A 15,032-nucleotide genomic window follows, 5' to 3' on the forward strand; every position below is an offset into this window, starting at 1 on the left:
GCCCCTGCTCTTTTCAGACTGCGAGCTCTCCCCAAGCGACCTCTCCTCATCTCACCTTTTAAACTCATGTACGGACGTCCGGTCCTAATGCCTGGTTTCTTGCCCAAGCGCTCTCCCCTTCCAGATCATTTGCTTACCCCATTACTCTCTCATCTTCGCTCTCTCCTATAGAACTTTGCTGACCGTCNCCTACCTCGACCACACTCTGCTTCCTGCCCATTACCTGTTAATATTGGAGACCAAGTCCTTTTATCTCCTCCAGGTCATCAACCTTCACCTCTCTCTCCAAGGTGGCAGGGTTCTTTTAAGGTAATCCTTGTAACTCCTACAGCTGCTAAGATCAAGGGCCTCTCTCATTGGGTCCACCTGTCTCATCTGAAACCCTTCATTCCCCCACCTAAGGATGATTCCTCTTCATACACATAACCCTAACAAGACCATGCTCCATTAAGCTCTGGAAGACATCAAGACCACCGGTCTTGTCTCATCCTAGAAAATGAGGCTTCACTCTGACAGCCAAACCCAACCTTGCNGGATGAGACACCGGATTAGTTGTGGCTTTTTCATGTTTTCCCTGCTGTTGTCCTTATGTCTGGAGATTTGAAGTTTGAGAAACGCCTGCTGACAACAAGCAGACTTTCCAAATAGGATCAGGAAACTGCTCCATAGCCAGGTGCCAGGAACTGATCCAGATTGCCATTGTCCCTATATCTGTTACTACATCTGCACATTATGACCTTTATTCCTGTTTTCTCTTTGACCAGACAAAAGATTATTGCAGAAAATGGCCAGACGTGTATGGGGGCTGCCCATACTGGTCTTGTGAGATACACATGCTAGGGACACAGATAAATCACTTCTTCTATTGATTCCGCAAGATACTCCTCTACATTCGAGACCCATGGGATCTCAGGTGGGAAATAGGAGTTGCTGGTAAGCTTTACCAAAACAAACAAACAAAAAAAAACCTCAGCCCAGCTCCCAGTAAGTACGATTCACATCCAGAGACAATATGTCTCAATCGCCCCTTGTCTTATTAATCTTGTCTCTACATTCCTTCAGTGGCAAGTCTAACCAAGCTGTTATTCAGCTCCTGTTACAGGATTACCAGAGGCTGTCCACAAAAGAATCACTGTCCATAGGAGAACCTGATTCAGAGGACTGCCATACAAACTCCGATGGTGAAGATCAGATAAACCCTGAAAAGTGACGACGCCCCTAAACAGCAGGAAGTAGCTTAAGAGACACGACGCCCCTATTCCCTCTTCACCATTGGTTTCCCCTCTCTTTTTTTCCCCTTCTTTTTATAATAACAAGAAGCGAGGAATGTTAGCAACAGGACACTCCATGTGACCCTGGACCTGCATTGCCAGGACAATGACCCTCAATCCCACAACTCACCTGGCTCAGTCCCCACCCTCATTGGTGTGATGTCATTCTCCGTATAAATTAGGGGATCACCCCCTCCTTGCTCTCTTTTCCTCCTCTCTTCACCCCTCCTTGCTCTTCTCTTCTTCTCTTCCCCCCTTCCCCCTCCTCTTTCTCCTCTTTCTCTCTCTTCTTCTCTACTCTTCTACCCGCTTTGCCGCTCCCCATCCCTGTTTAATAAACCTCTCACGTGGAATCACCTTGGCGTGGTCTGCTGTTTGCTTTATTCACCCAAAACATAAAACCTCCTATGGGGTTTCAGACCCATTCAGCTCCTTGGGTCCTTTCTCTAGCTCCTTCATTGGGGACCTTGTGCTGTGTCCAATGGATGACTATGAGCATCCACTTCAGTATTTGCCAGGCACTGGCAGAGCCCCTCAGGACAGCTATATTAGGCTCCTGTCAGCAGGCTCTTATTGGCATCTACCATAGTGTCTGTGTTTGGTGATTGTTTATGGGATGGATCCTCAAGTGGGGCAGTCTCTGGATGGTTGTTCCTTCAGTCTCTGCTCTGAACTTTGTCTCTGTAACTCCTTCCATGGGTATTTCGTTCCCCCCTCTAAGAAGGATTCTGAGCTTCTGGGCTAATATTCACTTATCAGTGAGTGCATATCATGTGTGTTCTTTTGTGATTGGGTTAACTCTTGAGTTAATTTTATATCCAGCCACTTTGCTGAAATTATTTATTAGCCATAGGAGCTCTCTGGTAGAATTTTGGGGGATTGATTATGTATACTATCATATCATCTGAGAACAGAGATACTTTGACTTCTTCCTTTCCAATTTGCATCCCCTTGATCTCCTTTGTCTTATTGCTGTAGCTAGAACTTCGAGTACTATATTGAATAGATAGGGAAAGAGTGGGCAGCCTTGTCTTGTCCCTGATTTTAGTGAAATTGCTTCAAGTTTTTCTCCATTTAATTTGATGCTAGCTATTAGTTTGCTGCATAGTGCTTTTATTATGTTCATGTATGTGCCTTAAATTACTGATCTCGCCAAGACTTTTTTTTAAAAGATTTATTTATTTTATGTATGTGAGTACATTGTAGCTGTACAGATGGTTGTGAGCCTTCGTGTGATTGTTGGGAATTGAATTTTTAGGACTTCTGCTCGCTCCTGTTGGCCCCACTAGCTCAGTTCCTGCTTGCTCTGGCCCAAAGACTTCTTTATTACTATATATAAGTATACTGTAGCTAACTTCAGACATGCCAGGAGAGGGCATCAGATCTCATTACAGGTGGCTGTGCTGGGATTTGCACTCAGGAGTTCAGAAGTGCTCTTACCTGCTGAGCCATCTGTCCAGCCCTCTCCAAGTCTTTTAACATGAAGAGTTATTGGATGGTGTCAAAGGTTTTTCAGCACCTACTAAGATGATCATGTGAATTTTTTCCCTTCCAGTTTGCTTTATGGTGGGTTATGTTTATGGATTTCCTATACTGAACCATTCCTGCATCCCTGGAATGAAGCCTACTTGATTATGATGAATAGTCATTTTGATATATTCTTGGATTCAGTTTGCAAGAATTTTATTATTTTTGCATCTATATTCATAAGCAAAATTGGTCTAAAAGTCTTTCTTTGTTGGGTGGGTCTTTGTGTGGTTTAGGTATCAGAGTAACTGTGGACTCATAGAATGAATTAAATATGTTCCTTTTGGTTATTTTGTAGAATATTTTGAGGAGTATTGGTATTAGCTCTTCTTTGAAAGTCTGGTAGAATTCTGCCTGCACTAAAACCATCTGGTTCTGGGCATTTTTTTTTTTTTTGGTCAGGCAGTTTTAATAACTGCTTCTGTTTCCTTAGGGGTTATTGAACAGTTTAGATAGTTTATCTGATCTTGATTTAGCTTTGGTATGTTGTTATCTATCTAGAAAATCATCCATTTTGTCTAGATTTTCCAGTTTTGTTGAGTATAGACTATTGTAGTAAGATCTGATGATTTTCTTTAATTTCCTCAGTGTCTGTTGTTATGTCTCCCTTTTTAATTCTGATTTTGTTAATTTGGATACTGTCTCTGTGCCTTTTAGTTAGTTTGGCTAAGGGTTTATCTATCTTGTTGATTTTCTCAAAAAACCAACTCTTGGTTTTGTTGATTCTTTGTATTGTTCTCTTTGTTAATTGGTTGATTTCAGCCCTGAGTTTGATTATTTCCTGCCATCTACTCCTCTTGGGTGTGTTTGCTTCTTTTTGTTCTAGAGCTTTCAATTGGGCTGTTAAGTTGTTAGTATAGGATCTCTCCAATTGCTTTATGAAGGCACTTAGTACTATGAATTTTCCTCTTAACACTCCTTTCATTGTCTCACATAAGTCTGGGTACTTATGCCTTCATTTTCATTGACTTCTAGAACGTCTTTAACTTCTTTATTTCTTCTCTGACCAAGTTAGAGTAGTAGTTATTCAGTTTCCATGAGTATGTGGGGCTTTCTATTTTTTCTGTTGTCATTTAAGTCCAGCCTTAGTCCATGGTGATCTGATAGAATACAAGGGATTATTTCAATCTTCTTGAATCTGTTGAGGACTGTTTTGTGTCTGATTATATGGTCATTTTTGGAGAAGGTACCATGAGGTACTGAGAATAACATGTATTCTTTTGTTTGGGGGTGAAATGTTCTGTAGAGATCTGTTAGATCCATTTAGTTCATAACTTCTGTTAGTTTTACTGTGTCTCTATTTAGTTTTTGTTTAAATGACCCGTCCTTTGGTCAGAGTTGGGAGTTCCCAACACCATTGTTGGTTGGCTCAGAACCTATAATTACAGCTCTAAGAGAGCCAATAACCTCTTCTAGCCCCTTTGGGCACCCCTACACATGGGGAAAACACACACACACACACACACACACACATGATAATAAAATGAAAAAATGACATACAGAATGGTGTTTTATTCAGTCATAAAGACAAAAACTAGGTAATTTGTAGGTAAAGTGATGGAACCAAAAAGCTTACTAAGCAAAATAAGTCAGATCCAGAGTGCAAAATAACTGTATTTTCTATCATGTACAGAAAAAAACTGTTTTTAAGACATGGAAGTAGAGAAGATATGGGCTTTAGGGGCAGGAGATCAAAAGAAGACAACACAAGCTAAAGATGTATCTAATAATAAACCAAGTACATTATATACTCATCTGAAAATGTCAATGTGGCATTTTCTATGTAGACCAGTAAGTTGGCTCAGCAGGTAAAGGTACTTACCTCCAAGTTCAACCACCTAAATTCAATTCCCAGGACCCAAAAGATGGAAGGAGAAAGCCAATTCCTGAGTTATGTCCCCAACATGTCATGTTGTATACCCCAAACCCAAATAAAAACTGTACTATACAAAAATAACTGTGTCAGATGGGAGATATGTTTAGTTTGGATCTAGGTTTATTAGAAAAAATTAGTGCCAATTCTAACTATATTAATATAATGTAGATTTTTTTATCTTTCAGAATTGTAATCTAGAGGTATGTGAATTCTACAAGACCCTCTCTCAAAAACTAAATAAACTCAATTCTGTCTAAGAATTATTTTTAAAATAAAGCTTGATAAGTCTACTGCAAGTTTTTTGTTTGTTTGTTTGGTTTGGTTTGGTTTTTCAAGACAGGGTTTCTCTGTATTAGTCCTGGCTGTCCTGGAACTCACTCTGTAGACCAGGCTGGCCTTGAACTCAGAAATTCGCCTGCCTATGACTCCCAAGTGCTGGGATTAAAGGCGTGCGCCACCACACCCAGCAAGATTTCTTATACTGTACCATGTGAAATCAAATACAAAGTACTCTCTGGCTTTTATGTAGAATGTTTCAAATAAAATTATTAGATCCACTTGGTCTCAAGTCTAGTTCAAGTACAATTCCCTTAGTTATTTTAAGACTCAATGTTAATCTCAATTTATTGTCAAAAAGAGTGCTAAAATAGTTTTATACTCCATCATGCTATTTCTCTCTACATACAATAATATTTGCTTTCCACACTTAAGTATTCTATTTCTAGAATATCTTTACAATCATTACACCACTGCAATGAAGTAACCATCCTACCTCTTTTTTGGTCTATCTATGCCCTAAAAAATGAAGTGAGTCACTTATTGGCAGCACAGAGATGTCTTTCTAAACATTATCAGTCAAGCATAGTGGGCCATTACTGGAGCTACAATACATAAGAGGTTAATGCTGTAGGATCATTAGTTTGATGTCAGTTTGAGCTACACAGTGAGTTCAAGGCCAAGCCTGGACTACACAGCAAGACCCTATCTCAATGTCAAATAATAAAAATTATTATTTATTAAGACAATTTCAATCTCCTGGTCACTTCACAATGTAACTTTTGAAAGGACCATACAAACTGTGATCAAGATTGATTTATAAATGGGATGCAAAGACGATTTATGCTATACTGAATGAACAAAATGAAAGAAAAGTCCATATTATAGGAAATGTACAGGATCATGTAACACCATAGGATATCAACTGATGGTTAAGTCAATAAATTAGACAGAAATGTATTTCATCGTGACAGCACATGAAGAACAAATTCAGTTTTCATTCAGTTACAAAGCTCAAACTTATCAAGGACAGGTTTACGTATCTCCCTTTCCTTCTTTTACTCAGGAAATACTGGGAAAAGCCTAGCTGGAGCAATTAGGGTAAGAAAAGTCACCCAAATAAGAAAAGTAAACTTGTTTCAGGTTAACAGAGCATCCATGAGAAAAATTATAAAAACTCATAAAACATAAGATTTTTCAAGTTAACAGTGTCTACATACTACAAATTTAAAAAGGAAAGTATTATATAACATATAAAACTACATAAAATGATAGAGAACAAAATTAAACAGGAAAAATATAAACTACATGAATAAGACTATAAACAATTTGCAAGGTATGCCACACATTGAGAGAATTAACATTGTTACAATGTCCATCCTACCCAAAGTACTTTGTAGATTACCACTGCATTAATGGCATTTCCCCCACACAGGCTTAAAAACAAAACAAACAAACAAAAAAAAAAAAACATAAGAAACCAAAACCTTTCAATTAAGCCCAAAAGGACTTAAATAAAAACAAAAATTCTAGGCTTAACAATGTATTACAGGGCTAGAGATGTCCACTTAGTATGAAGTTTGATAAGCACTGAGCGTGCAAAGTATGGTGGTGTATGCCTAGAATCATACTAGGAGATAAAGGCAAGAAGATCAAAAGTCCAAGGTCATTAGGTCATTCTTGATCATTTAGTTAATTTCAAAGGCAGTCTAAGCTCCAGGAAACCTTGTCTTAAGAAAGAACAACAAAAACAAACAAAACCAGTATATAGGCAGAAATCAAGCAGTATAATACTGATACAAACAACATAAATTGTTTACAAATAAACATATAATCAATGCCAGGTATAAGGGCACATAACTTTAATTCTAGCACTCTGGGAGGCAGACAGGTAGATCTCTGTGTTTCAAGCTCTACATTATAAAGGTATTATCTAAAAAACAAACAAATGAAACAAAAAAGCCCTTTATATGGTCCATATAATTTCAACAATGAAGTTAGAACTATAGCTTAATGGTAGAGTACCTGCCTAGCATCCTTGAGGCCACAAATTCAATTCCTAGCACCAAAACAGAAACAGTAACAGTATACTGAAACAAAAACAGTATGCACATATATAAACTTAGGGGGGATTTAAAAAGAAAAGAAAATTAAATAATAGTAAAAGAAATATAGTTAAGTTGGATAGGCTGGCTCAAACCCAAAATCTCAGCACTCAAAACGCCTGGGGAAGAAATACTGCTCCAAGTTTAAGGCCAGCCTGCTCTACACAGTGAGTTCTATGCTATCTTGGATTTCATAGTGAGGTTACCACAAATAAATAAAACCCTGAAAGTAAAATCTAAAACTGCAACATAATGAAACTCCAAGAATGCTTCCAGACACACCAGCAAAGAATTTTAGAGCTGACATGAAAATCATGGGTATTAAAAGCAAAAATAAAAAATTAAGGCCATACCAAACTAAAGATTCTGCAAAGCAATAAAAAATAAAACTGAGAAAGCATGTACACAGCCAAAAAATATCTGTAAACCATATATATTACAATGGGTCTATGTCTAAAAACATGGTAACTCAGGTAACTTCACAGCAAAATACACATATCTTGATTTAAAAATTGATAAATAACTGAAATCAGTATTTTAGCAAAGATATACAAAAGGTGTACTAGAAAACTGCAAATCAAACTGAAGATACCATCTCACATTTTTAAATGGCATACATGAAGAAAAAAGTAAGAAGATAAGCAATAAAAAGACTAGGCACATCATTGGGAATATAAATTGGCATTTGTTACATACACACTGACATATCTATCATTACAATAACAAACTCACTTTTGGGACTGTATCTGAGAACATATGGTCATGAATTTAAAGAGATAGCTACACTTACTATGTAGCAATACTAACAAGCAAGGTATAGAAACTAACTATCCATAGAGACCAAAGGATAACTGAATGTCTTAAAATAACTGACCACAACACAGTTCCACCTTGAGAACATTATGTAGATTGATATATGCCAGCTAGGCATGAAGGCACATGCCTATAACTCTAGCAGTAAGTCTGAGGCAAAAAGGTTGTGAGTTTGAGGTCAGTTTGAGCTATAGCAAGACCCTGTCACAAAAATAAAAAATAAATACAGATACAGCATGAGCTAAGAAGCACAACCTAAAGAAAAGCTGAACTCCAAGCAGAGAATGGAATGGCTACCAAAGACTTAGAACTCAGAGTAAGGGATTGGATTGGTCAGATCCAAACCTACTTGTGTTAAGTACTTGAACACTATTGTAAAACATGATGGGTTTTTTTTTCAGTGCTAGTGAAGTATATACTTAAGACAGTAGAAAGAGCCAGATATGGTGGTTTGCACCTGTAATCTATGCACTCAGAAGGCTGGGCCTGGACTGCCATGAGCTAGGGACCGGTCTAGGCTACATAACTTTCATATTATACTAGGCCAGAAAGTGAGACTGTCTCAAAAAAGAAAAAAAAAAAAAGAGGGGAAAAAAAACAACAACAACATAGGGACGGGTGCATGACACAACAAATAAACTAATAAGTAATGAAGAGACGGGAGTTTGCGTCCATTAGTTCACAATGCCGACATGGGACATATAACAGACACTAGGTAAAAACAACAGTGCCAGTAACATCAAACAGGAATATTTTAAAAAGGAAAACCAACAATGGAATTGAAGTCATAAAAATACACAAATGAAGAAATATTCAAAGTTCATATAGAAGCACCCAAGAAATCCAAGTGTTGCCATCCAAGACGCTGAAGCAAATCCCCTATTACAGAAATGTAGCTTGTGTTCAGTTTGTAAACACCACATATTGTCAAATGTAAAAAGTTACTCCCCAAACTTCAGTAAGACATTTCTCAACTGTGAGATCATACGTGAACAAAGAAACATTTCTACATGTCTTGCATCAACACTCATAGAAACACTAAAGGTTTTTGTTCCCTATATTACAAACCTTCAGTTTATATATATATATATATATCATGAAATCTTGATTTCTCCCACAATCCTTAAACTCAGAGCATCCTCAGAATGAGTTGTTTTTACAGCACATAGCAACCAAATGTTTTTATACATTGCTTATTAATAAGACTTGTATAGACTATAAATTTTGATTGCAAATGATGGATCAAGGGCTATCAAACAATTTTCTGAATCCCTTACATTCAAAGGTTCTCCCCCCAGTGGGGAGTTTCATGTCCATTAGCATCAGCAGAAGTAGTGAAGTTTTCCCCACATTCCTTATATTCATATGGTTTCTCTCCTGTGTGTTTCCGTAAATGTTTATTAAGGCCTGAGTGCTCTGTAAAGGCTTTTCCACAGTACTGACATACATAGGGTTTCTCTCCAGTGTGAATTCGCATATGAACTCGAAGGTACGAGGACCACAAAAATGACTTTCCACATATAATACACTGAAAAGGCTTCTCTCCAGTGTGAGTTCGCATGTGAACTGGAAGGTAAGAAGAACACGTAAATGTTTTCCCACATACTGTACACTGAAAGGGTTTTTCTCCAGTGTGAATTTTCAAATGCACATTAAGATAAGAGGAAGAAGCAAAGGCTTTCCCACAGTGGTCACATTCAAAGGGTTTCTCTCCTTTATGACTTCTTATATGTGCAATAAGGCCTGAGGAAGTGCTAAAAGCTTTTCCACATTCTTGGCATGCATAGGACTTCTCCCCAGTGTGATTTCGTAAATGTATGGTAAGACCTGAACGCGCAGTGAAGTCTTTCCCACAGTAACTGCATTTATAGGGTTTTACTCCAGTGTGAATTCGGAAGTGGGTCTCGAGGGATGAAGAGTTTCTAAAGGATTTTGTGCATACCTTACACTGAAAGGGTCTCTCAGAACTGTGAGTTTTTATGTGTACAGTAAGCTGAGCAAAGCTAATAAAGCCTTTGCCACACTCCTTACATTCATAGGGCCTTTCACCAGTGTGTGTTCTTATGTGTTTAGTAAGGCATGAGCGCTCAGGAAAAGTTTTCCCACACTCTTTACACTCATATGGTTTCTCTCCGGTGTGGGTTCGCATATGAATACGAAGATAAGAAGATCGTGTAAATGTTTTGTCACACTGATTACACTCAAAGGGTTTCTCTCCAGTGTGAGTTCTTAAATGTCCAACAAGAGATGAGGAATGAGCCAAGGCTTTCCCACACTGATAACATTCAAAGGGCTTCTCTCCTGTATGAATTCTTATATGTTCAACAAGGCCGGAAGATGTGCTGAAGGCTTTCCCACATTCCTTACACTCATAGGGCTTCTCACCATTGTGAATTAGTACATGCTTAGTAAGGCCTGAACGTGCAGTGAAGTCTTTCCCACAGTAATTACATTTGTATGGTTTTATTCCAGTGTGAATTCGAAAGTGAGTCTTAAGGCATGAGGAATTTCTAAAGGTCCTTGCACATACCTTACACCGGAAGGGCTTCTCACCAGTGTGAGTTTTTATATGTTCAGTTAGTTGAGCAAAGCTGGTGAAGGCTTTCTCACATTCTGTACATGGATAGGGCCTCTCTCCAGTATGTTTTCGTAAGTGGATGGTAAGCCAAGAACGGCCACTGAACGCTTTCCCACATACTTTACATTCATAGGGCTTTTCACCTGTGTGAGTTCGTATGTGACCTAGTAGGTAGGAGGAACGTGTGAATGCCTTCCCACATATGTTACACTCAAAGGGCTTCTCTCCAGTATGAGTTCTCAAATGTGTAGTAAGGTAAGAGGAAGACGCAAAGGCATTCCCACACTGGTCACACTGATACGGCTTCTCTCCAGTATGACTTCTCATATGCTCTGTAAGACGTGAGGGTTGAATAAAGGTTTTCCCACATTCCTTACACTCGTAAGACTTCTCTCGAGTGTGTTGTCGTAGATGCACGATTAAGCTTGAGCGCTCACTGAAGGCTTTCCCACATTCCTTACAGTCATAGGGTTTCTCCACAGTGTGGCTTTGCATATGGATATTAAGGTACACAGGATGTGTAAAAAATTTTTCACATTTCTTACATTCATAGTATTTTTTTTCAGTGGGAATCACATGCCCACCATGGCTTATAGGATGAGTAAAAGTTTGTCCACACTCCTCTGATTTGTGGAGATTCTTTTCACTATGAGAAGAACTATGTGCCTGAAGTTCTAACTGATTAACTAAAACTTCCCCACAGTCACTGCATTCAACAGATTTTTCCGGAGTGCACTTTTTCTGGGAAACATCTGGAGTCAAAATCAAAGGTTTTACACACTGGTTCAACTGGACAATGTTCTCTTCAGTAGAAGTTTCTTTAAGGGATAGCAGAAAGTCTTTTCCATCTAAATTACACGCAGAAGTATTCTCTGTATTTGAAGTACTACTGTGAGTCTGAGGGCATGAATCTTCACTAAAAAATGTTCCAACTTCAACAGAGTCACCACCAGGTTCCCATCCACTGTGTCCTCTTCCCTATAGATAAAGGGTAAAAAGATGATTAGAAGATCAGGCTTGTACAGGAAGATAACTGTGGAATTCTGATGCACTAAACTTCACAATACATTTGGGGCATCACTTTATGCTGAGTATCCTGACTTACTACTGTCCCAGCATTCTGGAGGCTAAAGCAAAAGTGTCACAAGTAAAGGCTACCTTGAGTGGTAGTGTGGCTCTCTCTCTGAATTAAAAAAAAAAAAAAAAAAAAAAAAGAGTAATGGAAAAAGGAAAGAATAAAGAGTTACTTACTGTTGACAGCTAATTGCCTCAAATCTTTCATTTGGAGCTGTTTTTTATTATTAAATCCCTAATTTGCCCTGACCTTAGACATTAGGATCTTGGTGCCCCAACCCCTGACTGAGAAACTACGGATAACAGATAACTTCTGAGTCCAGGAGTGTGGCTCCTAGTAGGTCATTCCGGTGGATGGTTCTACATCCACCAAGAAATAATTTGGCTAGCACAAATTCAAATTGATTCTATAAAAGGATGTAGAGTCTGGGAGGGTGGGGAGGGTGAGATCTTGGAGGAGTTAGGAGGAGAAGTAGGAGTTGATTATTATCAAAATACATTATAAGAGATATTCTCAAATAAAAATATTTCTTTAAAAAGAAATATCCTGGTGCTGGAGAGATGGCTCTGGGGTTAAAAGCATTTGCTGCTCCTCCAAAGGATCCAGGTTAGTTCCCAAGCACCCACACTGCAGCTCACAATTGTCTGTAACTCCTGTCCCAAGGAATCAGATGCCACTGTCTGTTCTCCAAGGGCACCAAAACTGCACATGGTGCACAGATGTATCTGTGGGCAAAGCACCCATAAACATAAAAGTAAACTTATGAAACTTACCAGTTGCATCCCATTTGACATATGTGACCAAAATCTATCCTGCTGAAGTGCTGTCCTTTTTGTCTTAAGGTGCATTTCCCATTCTAAAGGGAAACAAACAAATAAACAAACAAAAAAGTGTATGTATGTAAGTATGTGTGTATACACACACACACACACACACATTTTTTTTAAAAAAGCCAAACCTCCATCTCATTTGGCCAGGCGTGGTGGTGCACACCTTCAGGAGCCAGAGGCAAGCAGACCTCTCTGAATTCTAAGCCAGTCTGGTCTATAAAACTGAGTTCCAGACCAAAACTTTACTTGTGGTTTTGTTTTGTATTTTTCATATTAAAATACATTAAACAACAAAACTAAGAGAGAATAAAGCAACTGTCTAAATCTAAAATTTGACAAGCACAGGATATGGCATCACAGCTATAATAATTTACAGATCTTTCTATTAAAATTAAATGGCATAGTAAACAGAATAAACAGAGAAAACAATAAACTGATGCTTTACATTAGCCTTTTCTATGAAAACTGTGGTTCTAAGACCTTGGCCTTTAGATTGAAGATGGTCTTTTAACAGGTCCCTCGAAACATTTCCAAACATACAAAATTTGACATCAACAAGAAATGTTTTCAACAAATACTAACCTTGGAGAATCCCTTGCTCTATTACTGTCAACTCTACTTTTTGCTCCAACCAAGAGATCAGGCTGGGTTTAAACATCTGACCTCCTAGACACAGAGACAGATATATATCAATGGAAAAGATTCATGTAAACTTGCCAATAATAGAAAACATGTCTCAAGAAAAACTTAAAATTATTAACAAAGAGCTCAGAATACAAATATTTATGCTATTGGTAACTAGAAACTTTCTATGACCCATCAAATCCAAATTTAGAAACAAATGCAAATTTAAGAACCACTAGGGAGGACCAAGACTGTTTATGCACAGATATAATCCCAACACTCACAAGGCTGAGGCAAGAGAAAACAAGAATTCCAAGACAGTCATGGCTATAGAACTAGAGTGAGACCTATCTCAGGAAACCAAAAAATGGCTAAGGATATGGTTCAGTAGTGGAGCACTTGCCTGGACTGTACAAGGTTCTAAATTATCACCACTACTGTCAATAAATAAATAATTAATGGCATGGAATATTCATATTCCTTATAATGAAAATTCTATGCTTTAAAAAATGTAAAATAAAATGCACTGTATTCCTAAAGGAATACAGACCAAGGCCTCATGTGTCTAAATAAGCACCTACAACACTGAAATGTGCCCAGCATGGGTCTTCATTCTTATAGGGAAAAAAATGATAGCACTAGCTATCTTCAGAAACAGATTCATAAAGATTGGCAAGAATGACAGCCAAGTGTGATAGCCCACATCTGTTATCCCAGCTCTCAGAAGACTGATAGAAGAATTCCTGAGAGCTTGAAGCCAACCTAAGCTATAGGATGAGACCTTTCCTCATTAACAAAACAAATCAAAAAGAGGAAAAAAATCTCAAAATAACATTATTAGCATAGTAGTAGTGATACTACTAACCACCATTTAGTTGAGAACTACCATGATGCATTAAATTATGTTAAGGGACTTCATCTGCTATTTCCCAATGCTCTCTGAACTGACACCATATTCTAGAACAGTATTTCTGTTCTCTTATGAAGCTAGAACAAGTGATGGCAGCCCTACCTACTGTGGCCAGGTTCTGGTAGTTCTCCAGCATCACATCTCTGTAGAGGTTCCTCTGAACTGGATCCAGTGAAGTCCACTCTTCCTGGGTAAAGTCCACAGCCACATCTTCAAAGGTCACTGCATCCTAAACATCACACAAATGCCAGCTTGAGCAAAGTAAACAGCACCTATACTCACTGGAGAATGAGGAAGTGACATCCTTGCCTATAAAAGAGAGTAAGTAAGGTCCCCATAATCTATCTCAGGTCTCAATACTCCTAGAGCATTTCTCTATCCACAGTCACTTAATAGACCTTCTATATTCATGAATTTCTGCACCTCTTGCAAATAAACTTACATCACCCTACTACACAAGGAACTCTATCGTACCCCCTATGTTGTGGCACATTCCCAAACATATTTCAAACTTGTTATGTGATTAAAAATAAGTTTACTTGTTTTAAAATGAAGACTTTCATCTTTACCATTTGTCAGAACACAAAATCACTGACAGAAATTTAGACCAATGGTTACTAAAATTCTGAGATGATCTTTAGGGGAATTCCTCACAAATGTAAGACACATGACTTTCTGGAGCAATTCAACTAGAAAAAAAAAATTTCAGTCATGGCAAGGAATTTTGGTTTGCTGTTTTGTTTTGTTGTGAGGGCAAGTCTACTCATGAGAAAATGTGCCTCCTTGGTCAGTTTCACTTTAATTTTGGATCCTCTTAATATTCATCTTCTGAAGTATATGATAAGAGATTGTTCCTTCTACTGAAAAACCCAGTTCTCTCCATGACTTCTAATTTAAAAAAAAAAAGTCAATCTTGGCAAAGTGCATAAAATAAAAAATATCCTTTTCCTTGAACTTGAAAGGAAAAATTATATAAATTCAAAGTTTAAAAATGTAAAATTAAAAGAGTAAGTTTCAAAAATTCAAAGACCCAGGGCTGGACACTTAAATACAAGCCCGGCCATAAAGATAAGGAAAAGAATGCAGGAACTGGGCTATCAGGCTAACTCCACAGCTATCTGGCAGGAAGGCACCCTCCTTGTTCACT

The 15,032-nt window shown here is 38.1% G+C and overlaps 1 protein-coding gene across 3 annotated transcripts in view; it reads right to left on the reverse strand.

Annotated features, from left to right (window-relative positions):
• Nucleotides 1-5,666: 5,666 nt before the first annotated feature.
• The window catches only part of LOC110327214 (zinc finger protein 26), a 28,392-nt gene continuing 19,026 nt past the window's right edge, over nt 5,667-15,032 (reverse strand). For all 3 annotated transcript variants that reach the window (XM_029543141.1, XM_029543142.1, XM_029543140.1), the window contains exons 7-10: nt 13,988-14,114; nt 12,934-13,017; nt 12,295-12,377; nt 5,667-11,424 (exon numbers count right to left, since the gene is read on the reverse strand). In XM_029543141.1, coding sequence (XP_029399001.1) covers nt 9,148-11,424; nt 12,295-12,377; nt 12,934-13,017; nt 13,988-14,114 — 2,571 coding nt within the window. In that variant the 3' untranslated portion in view covers nt 5,667-9,147. The remainder of the gene's footprint in view (nt 11,425-12,294; nt 12,378-12,933; nt 13,018-13,987; nt 14,115-15,032) is intronic.

Source organism: Mus pahari, chromosome 10 (assembly GCF_900095145.1).
Source record: "Mus pahari chromosome 10, PAHARI_EIJ_v1.1, whole genome shotgun sequence".
In the NCBI taxonomy this organism is placed as follows: domain Eukaryota; kingdom Metazoa; phylum Chordata; class Mammalia; order Rodentia; family Muridae; genus Mus; species Mus pahari.